The sequence below is a fragment of the Chelonoidis abingdonii genome, chromosome 8, assembly GCF_003597395.2.
Source record: "Chelonoidis abingdonii isolate Lonesome George chromosome 8, CheloAbing_2.0, whole genome shotgun sequence".
In the NCBI taxonomy this organism is placed as follows: domain Eukaryota; kingdom Metazoa; phylum Chordata; order Testudines; family Testudinidae; genus Chelonoidis; species Chelonoidis abingdonii.
The window spans coordinates 16,652,811-16,680,374 of NC_133776.1; the positions used below are offsets into that span (position 1 = coordinate 16,652,811).

At 45.4% G+C, this 27,564-nt stretch overlaps 1 protein-coding gene across 3 annotated transcripts; it reads left to right on the forward strand.

Annotated features, from left to right (window-relative positions):
• Nucleotides 1-375: 375 nt before the first annotated feature.
• Nucleotides 376-22,855, forward strand: SLC2A2 (solute carrier family 2 member 2). Of its 3 annotated transcripts, none has more exons than XM_032783657.1 (12): nt 376-408; nt 4,298-4,393; nt 6,624-6,847; nt 8,666-8,790; nt 9,720-9,835; nt 11,819-11,981; nt 13,158-13,349; nt 14,853-14,923; nt 15,026-15,031; nt 18,042-18,170; nt 22,219-22,422; nt 22,652-22,855. In XM_032783657.1, exons 1-12 carry the CDS (start codon nt 376-378, stop codon nt 22,853-22,855), a joined length of 1,563 nt encoding a protein of 520 aa, XP_032639548.1. The 3 variants fall into 3 exon arrangements, with proteins under 3 accessions (XP_032639548.1, XP_032639550.1, XP_032639549.1); XM_032783659.1 differs by lacking the exon at nt 15,026-15,031 and having other exon boundaries at nt 394-408; nt 6,624-6,675; nt 6,727-6,847; nt 14,853-14,918; nt 18,031-18,170; XM_032783658.1 differs by lacking the exon at nt 15,026-15,031 and having other exon boundaries at nt 394-408; nt 14,853-14,918; nt 18,031-18,170.
• Nucleotides 22,856-27,564: the final 4,709 nt, after the last annotated feature.

The window sequence follows — 27,564 nt, forward strand, 5'->3', positions numbered from 1 at the left end:
CGTTCATGAAGCTGGACTGATAGAAAAATGAGAAGTCATGACTTCCCAATGTAGCATTTTAAATTTCACCATATCTTCTGGTCCCTTTCTCTGTTTCCAAATTGTTGATTTGTTCTCCAAATCTCTCTATCCTTTACCATTGTTCCGAGCTAAAGGGTGTTGAAGTGCTGCTAAATTTTGGGTTTTTCATTAACAGTCATGTTGATTAATCCCATCTTCCTGACTTCAAGTCATTTCCCCCAACCCTCCCCTCTGTGTCTCCTTTCAATTGCCCCTCCTCCTACACCTGAGATATAAGTACTGTCCCAGTGTCTGGAAGAGTGTCAAGGCTTGGGAAAGGACTGCACCCAGACAATCGTCTGCAAGACCAACAGAATGGAGAAGACTAGTAAAATGCAAGAAGAAAAGGTAAAACTGACTCAGTGCTATTTTACTGAAGTGCCAGTGTCAGGCTGCTTAATGGGGAATGCACACCAAATAGTTGGGGAGCTATTGATTGCTCATAGCAAGAAACTGTCCAAGTCTGGGACCTGCTTAGGATTTTTTTAAAGGATCATTTCTGTTAACCAAATGTTTTACTCAAATGTGCCTTTTTGGGTCAATTTTTGCATAATTGATGCTGCAGCTGACTTCAGTAGGATTTAAGTTGGAGTAAAGACTGAGGAACTGAGCCCATCATATTGAACATATGCTTTTTAAAACTTTATATACTAAATCTTAAACTTATGAAAGAGGCACTTGAATTACTGCTCCTTAGGAGTATTTCTTTAGGTGTGCAGAGGAATCTGTTTAGTGAGAGTCTGTTTGTGGCCAGTCTCTGCTCACACTGGGGAGCAGAATGAAAATCCCAATTGCTTTTTGCCCCACAATATGCAGTTCTGCTTGTAGGGCCTAGTCTTGCAATGTAAGGAGAATCCTCTCAAAGATACTGTCTGCCTTCAATTCCCAGAGGAGTTAACAGGCATCCAGGGTGCTCAGCACCTCCCAAGAGGCACTCGCTAGCTCATGGGATCTCCACCAAGAACTATCTCTTCTAGCACTCAATCCTGCATGATGTGGCATGTCCTCAGCACTTACTGATTTCAGTGGGGTTGAGGGTGCTCAGCATAATAGTGTGTGTGTCGAGAGGGAATTTTTCCACTGACCTCAATGGCAGCAGGATCAGGCCAGACTAAGGAATTTGATTTGCAGGGGAAGCAGCAAGACTTCCCCTCCTTGCAACCCACCTGGATGTGCAGATCTCCCTGCCCACAGGGATCGCTATTAACAGGGCCAGCTTTAGGCCAATTCAACCAATTCCCCTGAATTGGGCCCTGCCCTTAAGGGCCCTGCGCCCAAGCCCTGGTATGGCATACTGGCAAGAGCCAGTGTGCTGTACCGGGGTAGTCTGGCTTACCCAGCGGGGCAATTTAAAGGGCCGGGGCTCCCAGCAAGGGCTGGAGCCCCAGGCCCTTTAAATTGCCACCAGAGCCCCACTGCTGAAGCCCTGGGGTAGGGCTGTGGGGCTCTGGAGGTTATTTAAAAAGTCCGGGGCTCCTACTGCTTCTACCGCCCCAGCCCTTTAAATAGCCGCTGGAGCCCCGCTGCTTCCCCAGGGTTCCCTTGGCTATTTAAAGGGCTGGAGCAGTAGAAGCAGGGGAGCCCTGGGCCCTTTAAATGGCTCCCAGAGCCCTAGGGTAGCGGGGGGCTCTGGGGCTATTTAAAGGGCGGGGGCTCCAGCTGCCTCTGCTGCCCTGGTCCTTTAAATAGCCGCCAGAGCTCCTCTGCTTCCCCAGGGCTCCCTCAGCTACTTACAGGGCCAGGGCGGTGGAAGCACGGAAGTCCTGGGCTGCTGCTGCTACCCTGGTGGGGGAGGGAGGAGGAGGAGGGGGCACTCACCATACAGGGTGGCCTGTACCCCCTGTGCCTGCACCCCCTGCCCGCAGCCAGCTGCTGCTGCACCCCCTGCCTGCAGCCAGCCCATCTCCAGCCAGCCCCTGCCGCACCCCCTGCCCTGCCCGCACCAGCCCCGCACCCCCTGCCCTGTCTCCAGCCAACCCCTGCCGCACCCCCCTGCCTGAAGCCAGCCAGTCCCACACTCCTCTGTCTCCAGCCTTGCTGCACCCTCCCGTGGCCCTGCCTGAAGCCAGTCAGCCCTGAACCCCTCTCTCCAGCCAGCCTGCACCGCACACTCCCCTCTCTCCAGCCAGCCCTGCACCCCTTGCCCTGTCTGCAGCCAGATCCTATCTCCAGTCAGGCCCTGCCCTGCCTCCAGCCAGCCTCATGTCCACTGGTGCCCTGCAGTTCCCAGGGCAGTAACCCTGCACACCTGCTTCAATGAGGGGGGCAGGGAGAAGCTGGGACCCACACATGTGCACACCCTAGGGTGACCAGACAGCAAGTGTGAAAAATCAGGACAGGGAGTGGGAGGTAATAGGATCCTATATAAGAAAAAGACCCAAAAATTGGGAATGTCCCTATAAAATCAGGACATCTTGTCACCCTAGCACATCCCCAGGGAGTGGCAGGGACCCACACATGTGAAACGGAGCTCATTTCTAGTTCAGGCCCATCTTTTTAAAAAAGAACTTTAGGTAGGGTTAACATACATATGTATTTTCCCGGACATGTCAGGCTTTTTGGTTCTTAAATCGCCATCCGGGAGGAATTTTTAAAATTTAAAAATTTCTCCTGGGAAAATATGGTAACCCTATTGGTACAAAAAATACATATTGTGGCACATCCCTTAAATCAGAACTTTTTATAGGGAACCGGTTGCTAAGAAATGAAAGGCTTTTTTTTCCATGTTTTTTTTTTTTAATCATCCCTGCCGGGGGCCCACAGAAAATGTTCGAATTGAGCCCCGCACTTCCTAAAGCTGGTCCTGGCTATTACTGCTGTTTTTACAGTCTCCTGTTTCTACGTGGCTATAGAGTCGGCAGAGTCTCTATTTCCCATGCTGAACCAGTTATTGGCAGGTGTATCTGTAGCTCTTTTCTCACCCTTAAGCTCCTATTCCTAGGGGATTTCATGCTGAAGATAGCAAATAACTATCAGGCCAGTTGTCTACACAGTCAATACAAGCGACTCCTTCGGGCACCATGCTTTTGAGGCCTCTACATATACTGAGTGACTACAGATCAGGCCACCTTTCCCTTCCAACAGAGGGACCGGGGGAGCAGCGAACTACCCATATTTCTCCATGTTGTCATGGGATAGGATTGAAAGGCAACGCACTGTCTGAGCTTGCCTGTCCAGCAGATCAGTGTCCTCTAAGTCAGTGGTTCTCAATCATTGCGAACTCCTAAAAATGTTGAATGGAGGTGCAGATCCCTCTATAAATCTGTTGTCTGTATGGATAGATGAATTCTGTTCAGTCAAAGTCTTTTGCAGACCTCTTAGACATACTCTGCGGACCACAGGTTGAGAACCATTGCTCTAAGTTGTAAGGCAGACCCTGGAAGAGATCTGGGGAAAGGGGCACCAAGAATTAGGACAGTATATTTTAGACTTGATCATGAGATGAACTGCATTTAATGATATAGTTGAGGTCAGTTACAGTGGTGAGTGTTCACTGGATCTTGCCTTAATTAATTCTTTTCAAGAGACCTCCTCTTACATACAATGTGCCATTCAGTCATTATGGTAAAAGGCATAAAATCTTTAGGCTAAATCCTTAATTACATGTGGTGCAGGTGGGCCACCTTTCTATCCCCCTAATCCTGAGGCCAGATGGGGGCTGCTTTGTTCTCTGGTGCAACTTAGAGCAACCGCAGGGCTGCTCTAAGCTACACCTGACTGGAAGAAACCTCCAAAAGCTGTTACAGCTGGCCACAGGCCTTCTTCTCAGCATACTCCCCTTTCACTGGCTTTCTGGCTGCATTATGAAACTGGGACTGGCAGGCAATCAGTCTGGCATAAGTTGAAGAAGCCTCAGGATTGCTCTTCCCTACTCCCAGCTGCCTATGGGATCCCATGGGATCATTCTGGCACCTGGGAATCACCAGAAACTGGACATACTCCCTTTCTCCTAGACATGTCCTTACACCAGGAAACCAAGACTGGGGGCATGAAGGAGTTACTGCAACAGCTTTACATTCATAGAAGAAATCCTCCTCCAGCTTGTTATGCTGCTTTGCACTGCCAGGACAGTGCAGACAGAATGGGCCAAATTCTGCTCTCACTTAAACTCATGCAACCCTCCTGACTTCATTGACAGCAGAATCCATCCCAATGTGTTCAAGGTTTATATGGCAGAAATGTGGAGCCTGGGAAATAGAAAAGTGACACCATTTTCTGTTTCACAATCCTCTCCTAGCACCTCACAGGAACCTTGATTCTCTCTGTCTTCACTGCGGTGCTTGGCTTCTTCCAGTATGGATACAGCCTTGGTGTCATCAATGCTCCTCAAAGGGCAAGTACAGCATATCAGATTCCTTTCAAAACAGGCCGTGACTTGCAGCAGCACTTATAAGCCCTGTTTTATTGCTATACTATTATCTATCTATAATAACCAATAAATTAACAAAAGCATGTGTCATTCAGATGAACTTGTCATTGCTTTCATTACCATTGTTTCCATAGAGACAGTATAAAGGTTTTGAAGTTGTTGGTCAGATACTATAAATGCTAGCAAAGCGTACAATGCGAGTCTGAAATCTGGTCAATAACCTGCAGAAGAATAGAACTGTAGTAACCGAATAATCCCTGAGACAGCTGCAAGTGAGTTTCTAAGTTCATGCCCTGGATGTCCCCGTCACCTTCTAGCTGTGTCCTGTGTCCTCCCAGCAATCTGCCCCCTGCCCAGGCTTTATGAGATAACTGCCCAGATTTTCCCAGCATGCACTGAAATTAACACAGTCAGGTAGCCTAATAGGTGTGGACATGCAAACATGAATGACGTGTGTGGTTCTGTCTTAAAATAAAGCTTCAGTATAAACACAGCCATGTTTTCCCCAAACTGGTCACATCAGTGTCACACACTGGTATAAATGCACATTTGTGTTCATAGGTTGCAATCTTGACCCCATTGATGTCAATGACAGAGCTGCCATTGACTTCAGCAGGGCCAGGATTTCACCCATAACATATACAGAGCCAGGTTGTCACTGAACTGGGCTTCTCCCCAGCTCCAAAGCATGTGCTGCCACTCCGAGGCTCAGGCAAAGGGGTTATTTCTTTAACAGAGGTTATCAGACAAATAGAAAACAGTCTTAATTCTGCCCTCAGCCCCATGGTCACCCCTTCCAGGGATCTCTGGCACTTGAGTTCTTGGCAGCCACCTAGCATCAGTTGACTCAACTCCCTTTCTGGCATGGCAGCTGCAGGGCTGCTTCTCTGAGCCCCAAACCCAAGATGGGGAAACTACGGCCCGTGGGCTGGATCCTGCCCACCAGCCATTTCAATCCAGCCCTTGAGCTCCAGCTGGGGATTGTCTAGAGCTTTCCCTGGTCCAGTGCTCCAGCTGAGGAGCAGGGTTGGGAGCCTTTCCACACAGCTCCCAGGAGCAGAGGCATGTCCCCTCTCTTGCTCCTATGCGTAAGGGCAGCCAGGGGGCTCTGCTCTGCATGCTGCCCCCACCCCAAGCACTGCCCCCATAACTCCCATTGGCCGGGAAGCATGGCCAATGGGAGCTGCAGGGGCAGTGCCTGCGGATGGGGCAGCGTGCAGCAGAGCCGCCTGGCCACACTTCCACGTAGGAGCCAGAGGAGGGACATGCTGCTGCTTCCGGGAGCTGCTTGAGGTAAGCACTGCCCGGAGCCTGCACCATTGAGCCACTCCCTCCCACCCCGCGCCCAACCCCCCTGACCCAGCCCTGATCCCCCTCCTGCCCTCCAAACTCCTCGGTCCCAGCCAGGAGCAACTCCCTTCACCCCAAACCCCTCATCCCAGCCCCACCCCAGAACCCACACCCCCAGCCAGAGCCCTCACCTATACCCCACTCCCCCACTCCTGCCCAGAATCCCCTCCTGCACCCTGAACTCCTCATTTCTGGCCCCACCCTGGAGCCTCACCCCCTTCCACACCCCAGCCCCAATTTCGTGAGCATTTATGGCCCACCATACAATTTCCATACACAGATGTGGCCCTCGGGCCAAAACGTTTGCCCACTGCTGCCTTAGCCCGTTGCTCCTGGGACCCACCACAGGCGTTAGCTCTGCTGCAGGGTGGCTTTCCCTCCCCAGAACACACGCTTTTGTAGGCTCAGCTGTAGCCTAGCCCACTTTAATTAGCTGGATTGCGCTCACCTTTCTGGGCCGGGGGGCGCTGGGCTTAGTCTGCCCACAGGGACCTGCTACCCTGTGACACTGGGTTTTATGGGCTGCAAAGTAGAAAAACCCTGACTAGGAAATGAAGGCTTCCTAGCGAGTTAGAAGCAGAAGAACTGATGCATTCCTAAGAACATAAGAATGGCTATACTGGGTCAGACCAAAGGTCCATCCAGCCCAGTATCTGTCTACCGCAGTGGCCAATGCCAGGTGCCCCAGAGGGAGTGAACCTAACAGGTAATGATCAAGTGATCTCTCTCCTGCCATCCATCTCCACCCTCTGACAAACAGAGACTAGGGACACAGTTCCTTACCCCATCCCGGCTAACAGCCATTAATATACTTAACCTCCATGACTTTCCTTTCTCACTACAGGTAATAGAGGCCCATTATGGCCGTGTGCTGGGCATTGCCCCTATTGACAGAAGTGCCATCGATTACCCAGACACGAATGGAAGCATGTTCTTCCCAGATCTAGAAGAATTGGATGTAGGCAAGAGTACGCTCACTCTGTACTGGTCCCTGTCTGTTTCCATTTTTGCCATTGGTGGAATGATTTCCTCTTTCACTGTTGGATGGGTTGGAGACAAGCTAGGCAGGTGAGAAACACTCTAGCTCTGTAAATTGACAAATGGCCAGAAAACACTGAGTAGGAAAGGAGGTGGGACCCAGCTGAGATGGCCCAGGGAATCCTCAGCTTGCAGTCAGAAAGCCATCTTAACTGGCTATGAGCTGCCAGAACAGCACAAAGCAGCCAGACCTAGGGTCAAAGATCTGGCCCAGTATCTTTGCTGATGATTATGACTTTCCACAAAGTGATAGCCTAATCTAGAACTAAAATTAGACTTTGGCCTCCAGATAGTATTACCGCTCTCTGTGCAAAAATCCTTTCCCATTCATTTCCAGTGATTAAACCTTAAGCCCCTAAATTTGAATTTTCACATGGAGACGACCTCTCCTGAAATTGGTTCTCTATTATTTTTTCCAGCTTGAAAAAAAGTAATGAACCCTCCAAAACACGGCCCCTGAAACTGTAAAATGGAAATCTGGTTTATTAAAATCCTAAATTTTAAATCAAATTTTTTTTATTGTTACCTGTAGCTTTTATCATTTCAGAAAATAAAGAGGTGAACAGCCTTTATTAAGTTTTAATTCTAGCCTTTTTCCCCCATAACAAAAGAGACTACAGTATATGTGAAAAGAACTTGTACAGGATGTGCATTAGAACTCATTAGCCATTCAGTTATTCTGATTCTATCTCTCCCATACATTTTTCAATATGCACACTCATTATTCTTTATCCTTTAGCTTTGATTAACTCACTGACAGATTGTCTAAATTTGTATTTTAATGCCTAAAAGATAGGTGTATGTCTTCATTTAGAGGCATTTGGAAACAGACATGCAGCATCCTTGCAAAGGAATTTGGCAGACACCAAATCATGTGACTAGCAGGGAAGTTAATCCAGAATTAAATCAAGTAAATGACAAAACAATGGGCCAGTCCTTCCCTTGTGCCGGTGGCTTGCGGCTTTGAGTTCAGATCGTGTGCAGTGCTTTCTGACCTCAGCTGCCATAGGCGTCAGTAGGCCCTGATGCCATTCAGAAGCACGCAGTACTCCCAGTGAACAAGACATTGATTAAGAATGTAAAGCAAGATTCTGTTCTCAGTTACATCAATATAAAACTCCAGTGCCTTTAACTCCCTGAGCACTCAGCATGCCACGCAGAGTGCTCAGTAGCTCTCAGAATTGGGCCAGTTTTGGTCCATATGGTAATTTGAATGGTCTTTTTTTATTATTAAAAACAACGAGGAGTCCGTGTGGCACCTTACAGACTAACAAATTTATTTGGGCATAAGCTAGAACCCACTTCATCAGATGCATGGAGTGGAAAACACAGGAGCAGGTATAAATACATGAAAGGATGGGAGTTGCCTTACCAAGTGTGAGGTCAGTCTAACAAGACAATTCATTTAACAGTAGGATGCCAAAGGAGGAAAGGTAACTTTTGAAGTGGTAATGAGAGTGGCCCATTTCAGACAGTTGACAAGAAGGTGTGAGTAACAGTAGGGAGAAATTAGTATTGGGGAAATTAGGCTTAGGTTTTGTAATGACCAGCCACTCTCAGTCTTTATTGAGGCCTAATCTGATGGTGTCCAGTTTGCAAATCAATTCCAGTTCTGCAGTTTCACACTGGAGTCTGTTTTTGAGGTATTTTTTGTTGAAGAATTGCTACTTTTAGGTGGAAGATATAGTGACCTTACTTGAATTTCTATCCAGAAATCCATAATAACAATGAATAAGACCTATGCAAAGAGCATGGGACCACTCCTGGAACTCCAGAATATCTACAGTGTAATTGAATTCAGTGCTGGTTTTACTATCACAATGTAGTCTTCTTCTTAATTAATTGCAGAGTGAAAGCCATGCTGGCCGTGAATGTTCTTTCTATCATTGGAAATCTCCTCATGGGGCTGGCAAAATTTGGCCCATCTCACATCCTTATTATAGCTGGGAGAGCAATCACAGGGCTGTATTGTGGTAAGTTAAGGCAAGTTCTAAAATCTTGCTTGTCTGTGTATTCCTAGTGGGTTGCTATGGTAAGCCCATTGTACCAAGCTAGTGCACACCAAAATGGCTGCAAAACATAAAGAAGAAATTTTGAGGGAGGAGACTTGTTCTTTTAACCAGCACAAATGGAATCTCATGTTTGTGCCAAGACTTTGGGAAATGGAAGGTGACACACATGAAGTAGAAGAGGAGGATTTCTTTCCATTTAGGGAATCACTTACCATTTAGGTCCCAGTTCAGCATAGCACTTGAACAAGCACGTGCTTAAGTACTTTACTGAGCAAGGATGCATTTAAGCTCATATGCTTAGTTGAATCAGGGCCATAATTTGGGATCACAGCTGTGTAACTTTTCACCAGAAAGAGAAGATACTTTGGCCATTTTAGTGGAAGATCTGGAGGAGTCCTTTGCACTGCTTGATTTTTTCCCTAGCACTCCCATGAAATGGGAGAAGGGTATAGAAGTAGAATGACAGGAATAGAGAGGTTCCTAAGAGAAAACATAGAGACTTGGAGGAGATGAGCCTGCGGAGAGATCTGTTGGGGTATGCAGATGGATTGAGGAGCCCATTATTAAATATTGGCCATGTAGACATAGACACTGACTTGATTCTGGTCCTGATTCAGGAACGTTCCTTTCTGGATAGCACTTATGTATCTATTTAAATGTAAGCACTTGCTTAAATGTCCTTCTGAGTTGGGGCTTCCACGAACAGTTACTGCCAAGTGCTGAGCGTTCGTCACTTCCATTCCAACCAATGGGCATGGAGGGAACTCATAACCCTGCAGGAGGCACTCAGGATCACACAGAATAGAACCCCAATTCATTCTGTGGTGAGCTATTTCTGCTGATGACTGAACTGTCATTTACAATAAGTGACTCGTGTACACTTTGTTCAGGGCTATCGTCAGGACTTGTTCCAATGTATGTTGGTGAGATATCACCTACAGCCCTTCGAGGAGCCCTGGGAACGTTGCACCAGCTTGCTATAGTCACAGGTATTCTCCTTAGCCAGGTATGTAAGAGTGTGCACAGAAGCACTGAGTGATGTCATTTTAAACTAGCTGGGTTACATCAACAATATACTGACAGAGGCTCCTTAAAATGCCTCTAGCAAGCTGAAGGGAAATTTGGGGTGATTTATGGCACCTCCTTCCTGGATACTAAATCATTCCTAATAAAATGACTCACCCCCAAGAGATGAAAAACACTTCTGACAGCAAATTATCCCCCTTCCCTAGAAGGGCTTCATACAGTGTCATTCACATTCAAGTTGAACACTGTGAGTGTAATACCCAGTATTAGTAAATTCAGTGGGCTACAGCCTCGGCTGTGGAAACTGGCATGACTCCTGGCCCAGAAGATTCATAGAATTTAAGGTCAGGAGGGGCTATTATCTTTATCTACTTTGACCTCCTGCATATCACAAGCCAAAGAATTTCACTCTGGAAAGAGCTTGTTGTATCCCTCTTTGGTCGTGGTCGTGAGAAGAGCTCGGCAAACAGTGAAAAGAAAATGTCCGCCAATATTTATTTGGTTTAGAAACCTAATAAACCTAATTTCAATTTGACAGTGTTTACAGCCCTTTGTCAAGTATCAGAGGGGTAGCCATGTTAGTCTGAATATGTAAAAGCAGCAGAGAATCCTGTGGCACCTTATAGACTAACAGACGTTTTGGATCATGAGCTTTCGTGGGTGAATACCCACTTCGTCAGATGAAACCTGACGAAGTGGGTATTCACCCACGAAAGCTCATGATCCAAAACGTCTGTTAGTCTATAAGGTGCCACAGGATTCTCTGCTGCTTTTACAGCCCTTTGGTATTCACTTTTCAATAGCATTTGAGCTATTAGACCAAACACACACAGAAAGCAAATTTAAACTTGAATATTTTCTGAAGAAGCATTTCAAATTGCACACTGCAACCTCAGAATTCACACTGTATTGTGTTAGTGACTGTGACTTAGGTAACTAGTCATAACACAGTGTACATTTTGAAGTTTGAATATTCACAATGAACTGTTGCCCTTTGTGAACTTTTTAAGACATAGGTGCAGGCACGTTAAAATTGGACAAAAGCTTATGCCCAAATAAATGTGTTCGTCTCTAAGGTACCACAAGGATTCCTCATTGTTTTTGTTAATTCATTATGATTCTGATGAGAGAGCAAAGAAAGGTGAAAGCAGAACTTCATAAGAAAGAATTCACTCAATGTGCAGAACTGTACTTTTGAAAGTTCATGAGCTGTCACCACTGAGAGCAATAAGAGTCACATGAGTACTTCTATAGGCAGGTTTTGGTTCAATTGACTGTTCTGTAACATTTTTTTCATCTTATATGTTTTCCTAAGAACATGCCATTTATAAAATATAAGAAACCAGCAGAACAAGGTCTGAAGGGGGACAAAAATTCATCTGCACATCTATTTTTCTTAAGTTACTTACACGAGGGCTTAATTTTGCCCACATGCACTGATTCAGCAGGTGTTCCATTCATGGTTTAGCTGCAGAATTATGCAGTTTCATCAATTATATTGTCCCTAGGCTGTTCAGATACTTCTATAATCATACTGTCCCATCTACTCTACCAACAAAAACCAGTGTTACAGTACAAGCGCTCCTAACTGTGCCAGATACCCATGTGTAGTTAAACATAAAAAACCAAATTGTACTATCAGTTATGCTGGTGTAAATATAGAGTCACTTCACTTAAGTCTATGGAGTTATTCCAAATTTACAGTGACATTACCAAGAGCACCACAATTTGGTCCATCATCTAAACAGGGCCTTGACAGGACCTGTCCAAGACTTCATGCCATTTGTTAGTTTGTCCATTACAAATATGTTCCATAATCTATGGAACCAACCTGTTGGGATAGGGAGCTATTTGCTTCCAGCTTCCTTCCCAGCTGCTATTTGAAAGTGCAATATTAGTCTAGAATTTCTGGTTCTACAGCCTAATTTCATCTGTTATATTTAACACAGCACCATAATTTCAGGTCCTTGGACTAGACTTTCTGCTCGGCAATGATGACATGTGGCCTCTGCTTCTTGGTCTATCTGGTGCTGCTGCTCTTCTTCAGTTTTTCCTGCTCTTATTGTGTCCAGAAAGCCCTCGGTATCTCTACATTAAACTAGGAAAGGTGGAGGAAGCTAAAAAAAGTAAGACACCAATTCTGTTTTGTTTTTAAATCATACATAAAAAAAAACGTTGTGGTTGCTTGGAGCAGCGCCTGGGTGATAACTCATTTGCAGAGCTGTGGGTCTTTGCTCCATTCCATGTATGAACCTTGCTGGACTGAGAGCCATAGATACCAATTTGTGTGTCTCTTCACTGAAAAATGCACACCCTATCATGTTATTATTTATCTACTAAGCTGGGGTTTGTCAAAATTTGCATAAAGCAGAACATATCTTAATGGAGTCCAGAGCTGTGTGGGAACCAAATTTCAGGTTTGGGGAAAATCCCACCATTCTGAAATTAATTTACATGCTGAATTGGCATGAAAATAAAGAATTTCAAATATTTCCCACAATGTGAAATTTTCCAAAAATAATCCTTTCAAGTCAACTGATGAAACATTTTAACTTTAACTTCTTTAAATTTTTTGTTCTGGACTTGATCCAAAGCACATTGGAGTCAATGGGAGTCTTTCCACTGACTTCCATGGACTTCAGAATAGGCCAGCTGTCCATATTTCAGTATTTCAAGAAAAATCTATGGCTAGGACTTATAATATGAGTAAATTTCTAAATGGAAAGTTGTTTTGAAACAAAGAATCAAAATGTTATTGAATCGCTTCATTTCATTGTTATTTTTGTAATGAAATTTTATTGTATAGACCTGTTCTGGCTGTGAATATTTTCAGTTTGATGAATCAGCATTTTCCAACAGACAGACATGCCACTGGTACATCATCCATCAGCCACGTTTAGTGGAACTGCATCTCATGGACACCTCTCCTCCTCTTCCAATGCCACCTGCAATTGCTCAACATATGTGTGGCAACTATAGCAATTGCTTTTATTCAGCGTGACTGGCTCCTCCTCTCTATTTCCAGCTGTTTCTACAAGAAACAAGAACAGTCCACATTAGGAAACAACTGGAAACAGAGAGGAGGAGCAAGACTTGTGTAGCCTTTGAGTATTTCAGAGGTGCTTCGTAGACCAACAGTTGACCACAGACCATAGTTTGGGAACAGCTCATGTACACGGTATTGTTAATTCTTGTTTTGATCTGTCCTTACCCTGATATTGATTGAAATGATTTGGTTGTTAATGAACTCCCAGTCCTTTCATATTTCCTTTGAGATAAAAGCATGTTCTTTTTCCCTTGAGGCTTGAAAAGGCTCAGAGGAGACTGTGACCCCACGAAAGAGATCACCGAGATGGAAAAGGAGAAACAAGAAGCTGCCAGTGAAAAGAGAGTCTCCATCAGGAAGCTTTTCAGCTCTTCCAGTTACAGGCAGCCAGTCATTGTGGCACTGATGGTTCAAATATCTCAGCAGTTTTCAGGAATCAATGCAGTGAGTTTGTCTTCTGAAAGAATTGATACTAATTGTATTGTAAGGAAAATCTAAGGCCATAGTGGTCCTTCAGTATTTGCAGAAGAAATCATCATTGAATCAAATGTGTGCCTATATGAGGCTGTTCTCCTGAAAATCAGACTGCACAATATATTCATAGATTCATAGACTCTAGGACTGGAAGGGACCTCGAGAGGTCATCGAGTCCAGTCCCCTGCCCTCATGGCAGGACCAAATACTGTCTAGATCATCCCTGATAGACATTTATCTAACCTACTCTTAAATATCTCCAAGAGAATCTGTTAGTACTAACATGGCCCACTCACCGTGGTATCGAGCACCTCACAGCCTTAATGTACTTATCCCTTAGACTAAACAACCACCTGGCAGTGTATATCCCATTTTACAGATGGGGAACTGTGGCACGGAAAGACTAAGGGTATGTCTACACTACAGCTGGGAGCAAGCCTCCAGCCTACGTAGACAGACTCATACTATTTCTGCTCGAGGGACATTGCAGCTTGGATGGCAAATACCTAACCCCTAGGTCTGAGCTCTGCTGGCTAGCCCAAGTCTCCACCAGAGTCGCAATGGCCACACTGCTATTTGTAGCATGATAGCTCTCACTGAATCATTTCCCCTGCATTGCTGGGCCCAGGCACTGGAGCACTTTGGTCCCTCCTATTCTCTGACTGTGACAGTCTAGTCTCCTGTGAGTTGCAATACTTTGGTTTCATTTCAGTCACTGGTTTAGTGTACAGATGCTGGGTGGTGCTGGTGGCCTGTGTTATATAGGAAGTCAGACTAGATGATTAGTGTCCCTTCCTCCATAATCTCTACCTGGCCGGGAGGCTCTCAGCTGCAATGTAGACAAACTGTAAGTAACTTGCCAGGATCACACGGAAATCTGTGGCAGAGAAAATGAACTTGAGTCTCCCAAAGACCAGACTAGTTCTCTAATTACTTCACCATTCTTCCTCTCTTCCTGCAATATACTGTAAGGGAAATTCTGCACTGACAGAGGAGATGGAGTAGGCGACTACCCATTTTGCTTTCTATCTCTACACAGTGAGAAAGGATTCACTTCTCTTTGGAGAGAAAGGAAAACATTTAAATTATTCTAATGAAGGAAAGTGTATTAAAAATTAATTTTAAAAAAACAGCCATATTAAGAGGTTGTCTAGCATGCAAAAGAAGCCTGCCATTCTGGCGAATGGCTTTCAGAGAAAACCCAGAATATATGGAGGAAAAACAAGTTTGGGTTGGGTTTTTTTTAAAATGTGTATATTCAGTGATTTAAGATGGGAAATTCAGTAGGATTTCTAACTCCTTAGGCTCCTTTGAAATTTCCAACCTTAATTTTATAACAAACTGTTAAAAAAATAGTTGAAAACAAATCATAATTAAATTGCTTCAAATCCAGCCAAGAAAATGAAAATCTTCCCTTTAAGACCGAAAATTCCACCCGCAGTTGGATATAACCTTTCATCTTAATTTGTTTCAATAGATCTTTTACACTCTACAAATATTTTTGTAAGAGCGGGAGTTGATCAACCAGTCTATGCAACCATTGGTTTGGTGTCGTGATACTGTCTTCACCATTATTCCGTAAGTAAATACCTTGCATTAGATAGATTGACAGCCAAGTAAAAAGATTAAAGATTTATTATGATGCTTGAGGGAGTTGTGGAGCCAGGAAAGTTACAAGAGCTGATCCTCAAACATAGGTTACCATATTTGAACTTTCAAAAAGGGACAATCCTTGGGGGGAAGGGAGAGATAGCCCCCACCCCTATCACACCCTCACACTTCCCGCCCCTGACTGCCCTCCGCTGAACCCCAAACATCAACCCCCCCCACTGCTTGTCCCCTGATTGCCTCATCCCGGACCCCTGTCCCTAACTGGCCCCAGGACCTCCCCCCTATGAAGCCTCCCTTCTCCTTGTCCCTGAGTGCCCCCTCTTGAGACCCCCCCCACCGTAACTGCCCCCCTAGGACCGCACCCCCTACCTGTCTCCTGACTCCTATCCACACCCTCGCCCCCTGACAGGCCCCCCCAGAACCTCCAGCCCATCCAACCCCTCCCCGCTCCCTGTCCCCTGACTGCCTCCTGGGACCTCCTGCCCCTTTTCCAACTCCCCAGCCCCTTTACCATGCCACTCAGACCAGCGTATCTGGATCCACATGGAACCAGACATGCTGCTGTGCTCCCCCATGGACCACACAGCCTCGGCCCCCCAGAGTGCAGGCGAGGGGGGAGCAGGGGAGGGGATCTGGCTGCTGGAGGCCCTGATGCGAGCAGCTCAATCTGGCCCAGCCGCTCTGTTAACCGTACCACGCTCTGCATTGGGAGGGAAATCCCAGAACTTTTTAGATTTTTATGAAGTATTATTTAAAACCCAAAAATCCGCACATGTCCGGGATAATCTGGATGCATGGTAACTCTATGCAAACCTTACTCACAGGAAAAATCCTTATTTGCATGAGTAATGATTGCAAGGCCAAGTCCCAACGTATAGCAAACTGTCAAATGTACTGAGAATGAAAACTCTGCCTGATTCTGTACAAATCATGAACCTCAACCGGTTTGTGTTTTCTGCAAAAACAAAACGTGTCAGTTGTTAAATTGAGTTCTGGAGACTGAAGTCCTATTGCTTATAGTCTTGTCTATAGAACAGCTACAGCATGGGGAACACTGGTGAATGTTTTTCATTATTGCCTTGCCAGTGTGCCTCAACCTCTGTCTTATCTCTGATGTTATCTATTGTATTTATATACCATCCATCCTGGTAATATCTAGATGATGTTCTGTGTGTCCAGGAGGATAGTTCAAACTTCATGGCCCATTTGATCAATAGTCTTTCTGCCTAAATGCCAACAAAATTCAAGTTAGTAACCAACTGAGGTTCTTTTCATGGGGACACTTAAACAACAGGCACTGGATACAGAAAGCCAAATCATTTTCCTTAGGCCTCCAAATAGCCTTCTGATAGTGAGATGACTTTCACCCACTAACAATCAGGAGTGGATGTGAACTATCAATTTACAGTCATAAGACTGTGTAGCCTACCATCACCAAGCCTGTAAGCTGCCCCGGTGTCCCTGGACAAAATTGCTTTCATGAAAAAACACCAGCATTCCCTATAAGAAGGTGGTTTATGTCATTTATTGTGAAATGAGAGGGTTAGAATGAGTTCCCGTGACAGCCCTTTGTATGTTCTAGGGCCATTGCATATCAGTTACAGGCATGTTTAGTTTGCTGTCTGGTGACATTTGCCCTTCAGTTCTTTGACCATGAGTATTTAACTATGACCTAAAATTTGTCAATCAATTACAGACCAACAGTCTGTTTTCCCGAACCATTTGCACTGTGTTGGACCTTGACAAAGGGAGCAGAGATAGCAATCAGAACTTGCACTCTGCAAACCAGTGAGATGAACTGTTTGAGCTAAAAGCTCCATTTAACTTCTAGGAAAATAGATGATCATGTCTTATCAACAGTCTCAGGGTGACCACTACTTAGTGCCGTGTAGGTGGCAAGGAGTGTTCCTGGCCACTGGGAAGAGAGGCCAGCTTGGGACTCATGGGTGGAGCAAGTCCTGAGATGTCCTTCAGGAATAAGTAGGTAGACGGAGGCCTGGTGTACACTAGGAATATACATTACTATAGCTGTGTATCTCAGCCATGTGAAGTTCACTACACTTAGCAATACCGAACTAACCCCTGGTGCAGACTGTGCTAGGTTGACAGAAGGTCGAGGCCATGGATCACTAATGCTGACAAGAGAATCACTACTGTCGGCATAGGTAGTGTCTACACTGAAGCACTACAGTGACACAGGTGCCACAATGCAGCTATGACGCTGTAGTGTTTTAACTGTAGACATACCCTGATACAGCTGCACTTGTGCAAACTCTAGAATAGACCTGGTACATTAGCGTAAGCCATGACTTGTCTGGTGCATATTATCAGTTTGAAACTTGCCCTGATGCAGTGTATCCAGGTGGATTAAAAGCCCCAGTGTAGACAAGGTCAGACTAGTAAAATATCCCCCAGACAGGTGCAAGCTTCCTCCACTTATCTCAATGGGCTGGTAAATGTAAAGGATCACTGGGGTACCTTCACCAGAGAAAAATCCTAATTGAAACCAAGAAAAGCTGCATTTGTGTCAGCCACAATTTAAACTAATGAACTACATCTATACTAGGGAGTTGCACCAGGGACTAAAATCTACTCCAATATGGACAAAGCCTCTGTCTCTAAATACAAAAATTCTGTGATGAATCACTTTACTTTTGGAAGACAATCTCAAGAATAAGAAAGGTCTTGATTTTTTTTTCTTCAGATTGGAAGGCTAGAATCTATAGAAAATAACCTGTGTGAGAAATCATTGGAATGACTTTCAGTCTTTGGAATGCGTGAGTTCAGCATACCAATGGATCTGCATTGCCCTTTGTTATGTTGCTATGTGCAGTAGCTGGTTAACAATCCCCACCAGCAGATATCATCATAGTGTAAATTAAGGATCTTCATTCAGTACCTAAGTGCAAAGCTCTGCCACATGAGTTAAAAGAGCAAAACCATTAGCTGATAGCAGTAGTAGGCTGTTATAATCTATGAGGACCAATTCCTGGAAGGGAACTTGATGTAAGTTTTATATATGTGTTACTAATTGAAGACTGTAGGATTGATAAAGCCTAATATACTTAATGAATTTCTACAGGTCTTCCTTGTGGAGAAAACAGGGAGACGGTCCCTGTTTATTGCTGGTTTGATTGGTATGCTGGCAAGTGCCGTAGCTATGACAGTTGGACTTGTACTCCTGGTGAGGTTTTTTTTAATCCTGGTTTCACTCCATGGTTTGTTTTATTGTCCATTTGCATACAAACATATTGCCAATGACTCTGTTTAACACTGAGTGTGTTGCAAGTTTATTTCAGATACGGAGATCAGAAAATAATCCGCCCTCACGCACAATTTCATAAGCATCATCCAAATCATGTGAACTCCCAAGTCACACACACATGTTATACCTTGCCTTGTGAGATGATGTCACACAACATCAGTAAACTCTGATGCCTGCTTTGCTAAGCCCACACAGCTTTGGGAATGTTGGAACTTCTACCATACTGGACCAATCCTTCAGACAGGTGCATTTTAGAACTTTCCATGTAGGACAATCATTGGCTAATTTCAAGACATTTCATAACATTGATAGTTATGCACACAATGGCAGGCATAATAAAATCTCATACTTCAGAGCATAAGCTGATCACTACAGGTGTTAGGAAGGAATTGTTCGCTACGCCAGGCAATACTCAGTTAGCCTGTGTTTTCACTTTCCTCTAAATCAGGCCTGCACAACTCGTAAAGCAGCGAGGGCCACATTACTCCAAAGAAAACAGCTGAGGGCTGAAACCCCCCCAATCCCGTGGAAACACCCCTCCCCAGCCCTGTGGAAACACCCCACCCCAGGACCTCCTGGCCCACTGAAACACCCTGCCCCAGCACCGCTCAGCTCTGCAAAAACAAATCCTCCTTCCCCAGTGCCGCCCCATCAAAACAGCTGTGGGCCAAAAAGAAAGGTTGGGAGTGGGGAGGTGATAGTTGATTTTAAATCAATCAGGGGCTCCCAGCTGAAGAGGTGGCTGGGAGCTGTCAGGGGCAAATTAAAGGGCCCGGAGCTCCGGCGGCTGGGGGAAACCGGAGCTTTGTGGGGCTGGGGCAGGGATTTAAAGGGACCAGAGCTCCTGCCGCTGAGGGGAGCCCAAGCCCTTTAAATCCCAGCCCCAGCCCATCCGCTGGAGCCGTGGCCAGGATTCAAAGGGCTCTGGGCTGTCCGCAGAGCCGCTGGGAGCCTAAGCCCTTTAATATCTCAGCCGCAGCCTGCGGAATCAGGCTTGCGTGGCAACAAGAGCCCTATTTGATTCCCGTGCCACGGTTGAGATTTATTAGAGCTTGCATGGCTCCCTGATCGGCTGTGGGCAGCCCAGACACCCTATGAAATCCCGGCTGCCGGCTGAGATATCTTAAAGAGCTCTGGGCCTCCCGTGCGCTGCAGGAAGCTTCAGCCTTGAGCCCAGCCCTGTGGGATTTCGGGCTCTGGGCTCCGCGTTGCAGTCGCCCAGAGCCCTGTGATCGGCGCGCGGGCTGAGATTTAAAGGGCTCTTGGCTTCCCGCCACTGCAGGCAGCTCGAGCCTTATGAATCCCAGCCACGGCTGGGATTTAAGGGCTCTTGGCTCTCGCAGCTCGGCAGGCCCAGAGCCTTGATTCCCGTCGCGGGCCGCACAGTGGCCTCGTGGGCCACTGCGCGCGTGGACCGTATGTTGTGCAGGCCTGCTCTAATCATCGGCACTGCCTTGCTTGGACTACAGGATATCGACCTGGCGTCAATTGTCTCCTTCAATATGCATTCTATTTTCTTATTATTAAGTGCAGCCAACACGACTGTATACCTTCATTGCTTTGTAGAAGCCTTTATAGAATGAATCTAGACTGTGGTTTGGCTTGTCTCTAGTTCCTATCTTGCAGTTTTTTGGGGGGGAACCTTTTGTTTGGATTAAGTACAGGCTATAACTCGATACTTTTAAGGGGGATTCAGAGGGAAGGTACCTTTTGTGTGGATCTTCTGAACGAACCATTTGCATTCTTTCTCTCTATAGATAGAATTTGGTACCCACACAGGGCAGATTTGTTCCAATATATAATCAATATGTGTCTTGCGACTTGTGCTTTAGAATCTGGAATCAATTCGCCTTCAGTTAAACTAGAGTAAATCCGCAAGCTATATAGATGATGCATAAGGCTTGAAGTTCCCTTCAAGTGTAATGTAAGGGGTAAAACTTGCCTGATGAATCAATGGCAAATTCACACTAATACAATAGGGTCAGGTTACGTCTGAACAGATCTGAAGTTTAAGAGATTAATATTGGTGTAAATACATGTAAAGAAATGATGTAAAGTAGGGGGTGGTTCAGGGCTGCCCAGAGGGGGGCAAGTGGGGACAATTGCCCAGGCCCCAGGGCCCATGAGAGTTTTTGGGTCCCGGCAGAGGGTCCTTCACTTGCTCCACAGTTCCGGAAAACTCTCAAGGCCGGGCCCCAGGTCTCTCCCTCAGGTCTTGGCGGCGGGCGGTATTCGCTTCAGGGCGGGGATCCCATGCGATTACGAATTACCGCTGAAGCGGGACCCACCGCCGAAGTGCCAGGTCTTCAGCGGTAATTCGGCAGCGAGGGGCTCCCCCCGTGGGTCTTTGGGGCACTTCGGTGGTGGGTCCCGGAGCGGAAGGACCCCCCACCACCGAATTACCACCGAAGCGGAGGCCCCCTGCCGCCAAAGAGCTCAGGCTTCCTATATTCTCTGGGCGGTCCTGGGGTGGTTTTCTTTAATAAATATCCTCTTACACTCTCCGGGTAGTTGATTCCTCTGCTACTCTCCTCTCTCTGGCCACTCAGTGGGTGCATCTACACAGCATACTACTTTCAGTGGTATGTAGTACATATACCCCTATCAGGGATATAAATAGCAGTGTAGCTAGTGAGACACATCTTAGGCAAGTAGAGTAAAGACTTGGCTGGAGGGTGTGGGCATGTATGCAAGTGTTATCCACACACCTTCTGGGTATGGTGTTCTTTCCCATCTAGTGGAACTGAGACCACTTTGAGAGATAGAGTTAAAATGATGCTGCTCTACAGCCTTAGCTAAGAGCCAGTCTGCTTTTAGTTCATGTGCTAGAGGCTCATGCACTAAGCTCCAGAGGTCCCTAGTTCGATCCCGTCCGCTGACGACCAGGGTCTGTCGGCGTTACACAAGCACACACCATCCCCATTCTCTTGTTGCCCGAGCTGTGCCTCCTCCTTTACCTGTCTATTTTTAGCAGTGTAGTGCCCCACTGCCTTTCCCCACGGAGGAAAAATGAGCCAGCCAGAGCCTTTCCCCTTGTTGGAATCTCTCCCTGCTTCTGACCCTCTGTCGGAGCCTTTCAGTGACACATGTAGCTATACCCCGCATTAGGGATGCACCTTGCTTTTCATTGTGGTGTATAGCTACACGTGCACTACATGCTGCTGCCAGGGGTGCATAGTGCAACTATAATCAATATATGTTTCACCTGCTTAGGGTATGTGTTGCTGTAGAGCTCTGATTGCAGCGCATGTAGATTTACGCGAGCTAGCTTTAATCTAGGTAGCTTGGGTACCAATATAGTGACACTATAGCCGCATGGGCTTCAGTGTGGGCTAAACAAGCCCATCTAGGACTCTGGGTAAGTACTCAGGTGGCTGGCCCATGCTGAATGCTGCCATGGCTTCTCTGTTCTGGTACCCGAACTAAATGGATTACATCTAGCTTGGGTATGTCAACATGGGCTGCAATTACACATCCCTGATTTGTAGTGTAGACAGATTCCCTGTGACTCAGATTCATTATGGTCCAAAGCCTCATTTGGTGAAAACTGGCATCACTCCATTGGCTTCACTGGAGCTATGATGATTTACACCAACTAAGGATCTGGTTCAGTGGATCGTATCCAGAAGTGATGCATAGGGATGTAATTGCATTTGGGTCAGTGGATGTGGATCTAAGCAGTCTACAGGCACTTCCTCTCACTGTTGTGAACCCAGAGTAATTCAGCTTATGTTAATGCAGCTACTTTGGATTTACCCCAGTGTAACAGACCAGTAAATGGGCTGCTGCCTTTAATCCATTACAAGTTTAATTCTACATGTCTGTTGCTTTTACCCAGCTTGTTTGAACTGAAAGAAACTTCTGCAGCAGCACAATAATTCAAGAAATTAACGGTAATGAAAGATGACTGTATTGGAAACCTGATCACTCATGTTGTGAATTCACTTTTACTTGCTTCTGTTTATAGGGCACTTTTGCTTGGATGAGCTACATGAGCATGGTCGCCATTTTTCTCTTCGTAATTTTCTTTGAAGTCGGACCTGGCCCAATCCCCTGGTTTATAGTTGCTGAACTGTTCAGTCAAGGGCCCCGCCCCGCTGCCATAGCCATAGCTGGATTCTGCAACTGGACCTGCAACTTCATCATTGGAATGTGTTTCCAGTATATTGCAGTAAGAAAAGTTCCTAAAATCTTGCACATAACTGACACCCTTTGAATGGTTGAGATTTCCAAAGCAGAGCAAGGGGATGAACACATATACCTTCCATTAAAATGAATGGAAGATGGATGTCTAAATCTCTCTAGATTGCTCTGAAAAGCTCAACATTTGCCATACAAATGCTAAGCAAACCATAGGTTGCTATTAATTCGTCACTGTTGTTTCACTTTTCCCATTACAGGATCTGTGTGGCCCTTACGTGTTCACGATCTTCGCCGTTCTGCTCTTAGGCTTCATTTTATTTGCACACTTTAAAGTACCAGAAACAAAAGGAAAGTCTTTTGAAGAGATTTCAGCTGCCTTCCGCCGCAAAAGGCGCTCAGCCATAAAAGGACACAAAGCTGCTACTGAACTGGAGGATTTGCGAGGCAGCGAGGAGGCATAAAAACTGCAAAATGTGTACCAGCAAGAAATTAAAAAACATATATTTTTAAATGCATCTGAAAGAACCTTAGACAAACGCATGATTTTATAAAAACACTGCAGCTCAAAAACCAGTAGGTCAAATCAGTATCATGCTTCTGACTGATATGCCTGGTACTGTGTGTATCTTACCACCCCTGGCCCTGAGACTAACCTGATGTTACGTTCTAAGGGCTCAGTATATCTTGGTGTTGTCCTAAAAAGACACAGGAAAGAAGCTTCCATGGGGGACTGAACTGATTCAGTACAGTAACAATCTTCATTGGCTGGAGACTGGTGTAGACTGACCAAGAGCGTAATGCAGAAGAAGCAAAAGAAAGAAAAGAGACGCTGCGCAATAATTTATTCTTATGGATGGTTTCACCCTGGGAAAACCAAATGCTACTGTAGTTGTTAGTATAAAGCCATAACTAGCTGAAGGGGATAAATATAAAAGAGTGAGTGAATTTGCCACCTGATCCTAGAGTGGTGTAGCTGTATTTCCATTACAATGTGTTAGTATTAAACCCAGCTTGTTTTATTTGGTATTTAATAGCTACACACATTCTGGCTGGGCCCATAAAGATTTTTCAATCCAGTAACACACTTGAGGAAAGTCTTATAAAGGCTGGCCATGGTATTGATGTTTTGGGAAAAAAATATTTAATTTCTCTTTCCATTGCGGTCCTTTTCTTTATCATATTTACAGCCTGAAAGGTGGTACTGTAGTCTAGGGGAGAGGGCACTGAATTAGGAGTCAGAAGACCTGGATTCTATGCCCAGCTCTGGCACAGCCTCTCTGTGAAACTCTCGGTCAGTCTTTCCTCCTCCCTGCTGCTGTTTGCCCTCCTAACCTGTGTCTGTCTCATACTGTACATTCTTTGGGGCAGGGACTGTTTCTTACTATGTTTGCACAGCGCCTAGCACAGTGGGGTTGTGAGCTCCGTTGGACCTTAAAACACTACTGTAAACCAAATAACCAACACCAGGGGGCAGATTAAATTGGCCTAGCACCATTAACTTAAAATGGCTTCCTGTTGACTTCATCGGAACTCTGTGACTTACACTAGCCGAGGCTCTGGCTGGGGGATGGTCTCTGCTTAAGGACATATTTATTGCAGACTCACTCAGTCAAAGGTGACCAAGGAGGATTTTTAAAGTCCTGGACATACGCTTTTTTTTAAAACTTTGGAAATCTCAGAAATATCTATTCTCTTCTTTTGAGGTTCTTTCACTGTGGTAGCTTCAGGGCTAGATTAAGCCATCAGTCAGTCCTTGGGGAAAATACACTTTCGAGCATCCTCGTGAATAACAACAAACAGGCGTACAATACGCTTATTGAATGCCAGGCTGGTCATTCTGTGGCTCTGCCAGACTAGCTGTTCATCCTGCCGCCGCTCGTGATGCTACCCACCATGCCAAAGATGCAGCTGGGCCAAATTTGAATGAGTGGTGTTGCAATTCCCGTCCTGCTGAGCAGCGCCTTGCACAGCAGCAGGCTGAGCAGCCAGTCCTGATGGATCCATAGCACGGCCAGCCCAACTGCAGTGATTGTACTGAACATCTGTTTGTTTGGGACTGGGAGCCCCCTATCCCCAGATACATTTGGGTCCTAGGCATGTCCCCAGTTTGCCTATACCTTAATCTGATGCTGGGCATGTGAATCCCTTAGGTCAAGGTTTTTGCTATAGGGAGCTATTATTTATTTATATATGAAGCACAAGGCAAACTTGAATCAATAATGATAACAAAACTTAATTAGGATGACTTTAGCTGATGCCATTATAATAATATATATGTACAGTGGATCAAATGGACAGAAAAACATCAGCGAATAGAGGTACAGGGGTCAGATCCTCAGCTTGTGTCAATGGGTATGTCAGTGAGCTATACCCATTTACACGGACAGAGGATCTGGCCTATATTTCTTTCCTCTCCAACTTTTACTCCTTTGGTGTTAAGGCTTCGAGACAAATTCTGGACTCATTTAAGAAGTTTGGTCACTGACTTCATTGGGTCCCAGATTTGGCCCCGTAGCATATATTCAGGTAATGAGATTAACACAATTGGCTAAATTCATTCCTGGTGTAATTCCATTATCTTGGCTGCAGTTATACTGCAAAGGAATTTGACCAATGACAGTCATGTGATACACTGATAATAGTAGCTGAAACAATGCATACAGGATCACGTGAAAACCAGCAGTGCCAACTGTGATACTACAGAATAGTATCAGAGGGGTAGCCGTGTTAGTCTGAATCTGTAAAAGCAACAAAGAGTCCTGTGGCACATTAAAGACTAACAGACGTATTGGAGCATGAGCTTTTGTGGGGGAGCACCCACGAAAGCTCATGCTCCAAAACGTCTGTTAGTCTAAAAGGTGCCACAGGATTCTCTGCTGCTACTACAGAATAGGAGGTCAGACCTTAAAACACTTGTTCATAAGTAAAATGGTACAGATCTGACAGGAGATAGGTATCGGAGATTGCCAGTCAAGAGTTTATACAGTATATATCACAGTAAGTTAAATATTAAAATAGATATTGTGAATGCAAAAAAGATTAGGCTTGTGCCTTCAGTGATGTTCTGTTTGCCTGTTACATAAAAGTGACCATGAACAATGCTGTCGATGTTTGTTGGCTTGTGTTTCTCTTTTCCCTTGGTCAGTCTTGACTGTGGGAGCTAGACCCCTTGAACGTGACAGCTAGCTTCTCAGGACGGGCTTATTTAGTGCTCAGATCACCCTGTGTAGCAATCACTGCACTGGTCCTGAGCAAACTGATTTTAAAATGTGCTGTGTAGCGGTTAGAGTACAGGTCTGGGAGTCAAGAATCCTGGAGGCCTGATAATCTTGAAGTAAATGGGAGTTGTGTGTGTCCTGGCTCTGCCACTGACTCACTTTGTGACTTTGGGTAACTAATGCTTGTTTGCCCATTTGTAAAACAAGTACAATACGTGGATGTTGTGCAGCTTGACTTATTACTATTCCGAAAGCACTTCAAGATCCTCACTGGGAAGGCAAAGTATTATTGCATTGAAAGTCTTCACGGGGCTGATACTAAGGCTATGTCTTCACAGTAGAGTTAGCCTGGATGATTGGCACCTGAGTTAGCCTCGTCTGAGTGTGAGCGTCCCCACAGCAAAGCTCTACCTGCATTACTGTGTCCTCATCAGTTCTGCACTGACCCATGTGTGTCCCATGGTTCTTTGTGCTGAGATGTTCTAAGATTCTTTCCCAATCAATTGCAGGAGAACCTGTCTGTCCTTCGGGGGAATTGTGGGACAGCACTGGAGAACTTAGCCTATGTCCTCACTGCAAAGGTTCCTTCCAGACCTAGGTACAGCAGAGCACGGGCTCTAACCCACCCTACCCTTCTCCCTGCTAGCCTGGGCTTAACATACTTCCAAACTCAGGAAAAGGTTTTTGTGTGTAGATGGTAGATGGTTGGTCTAAAATCCACAAACGCATTTGAGCTAACTCTGCAGTGAAGACGTACCCTGTCTTTTAACAGGGTGCTGCAAATGTTTCAAGGCAAAACAAAACTAGATTTTAGCAGGAAGATGCTCTTGGAGACATTCATGTAGATTGTATAACATGAGATAACAAATGTCCATAGGCTTTTATATCACTCTCAGCTGAACTCTGTTCTGCTTTACGTATATAATTCACATTGTTTCATAAAGATGGATGTCAGTGGTGTTAAGTCAGTATAAAAATCACTGTCAACCTGAGCTAGGTTTAAAGTAATGTCTTAGGGCTTGTCTATGCCACGGCACTTTTGCCAACAAAATACTTCCAGCCCCACGAGTGGTGTTAGCTTTCTCAGAAGGAAAGTGCTGTTTCCGACAAAGCCGCGTTCACACTGCCACTTGTGTCGGCAAAGCTTTTGTCTTTCGCGGGGGTGCGGGGGGGGTGCGGGGGCTTTTTTTAAGTACCCGTGAAAGACAAAAGCTTTGTCAACAACTTCGCAGTGTAGACAAGCCCTTAGAGGTGAGAGGCCACCCAGTCTTGGACTATTTCTACATGGCCCCGTAATTCAGACTGTGGAGGTGTGAACTGCAGTACACATTAAAGTGCTGTGCTGAAACTGCCCAGTATGGACACTGCTGACATAGACTGTTTGAAGAAAGCTATATTCACATGAACTTAGGTACCTTTTAGTGCACTCCTGCGGTATCCACAGGGTGGGAGTCAGGTTTATAGTGTAGCACTTTGGTACGTGCTGCAATTCATACCCCTATAGTCCAAACTATAGGGCTGTGTAGCCAAGCCCTTGGTTTTCCTGCTGGAAGAGTTTGTGCGTCTGTACAACAACGATAGTGAAAGCGCTGACTAAATTAGTATAGGTATTAAATTAGACTAATTGAAAAAAGCATGTACTGATAAATGTGTACCTGAATTTTAAGTAACTTCTAGCCAGAGTCAGAAGACCTTTTGTAAAATGGCTTCATTAAAAGTACTTTGTATTTTTAAGCAGTCTTTCTCTCACCATTTTACCCCACATTGTTGTGAAGCTTTGTACTGAAGTTTGGAGCGTTGTTCGTGTCACACTGTCTGAAGTGGTTCATGACCGTGAATGCCAACCTCAGGACAGAGTATAAAAAAGCAGGGCCGAGACCCCCAAACTGGTGGTATGTTCTATAACTAGATTTCACCAACCCAGTAACAAATGTAAACTCCTGAAGCACTAT

Coding starts and splice junctions, on each gene's coding strand:
- SLC2A2 (XM_032783657.1), top strand. CDS start 376: ATGGAGAAGACTAGTAAAATGCAAGAAGAAAAG. Junction 409..4,297: donor GTAAAATGCAAGAAGAAAAG/GTAAAACTGACT, acceptor ATCCTCTCCTAG/CACCTCACAGGAACCTTGAT. Junction 18,171..22,218: donor CAGTTGGACTTGTACTCCTG/GTGAGGTTTTTT, acceptor TTCTGTTTATAG/GGCACTTTTGCTTGGATGAG.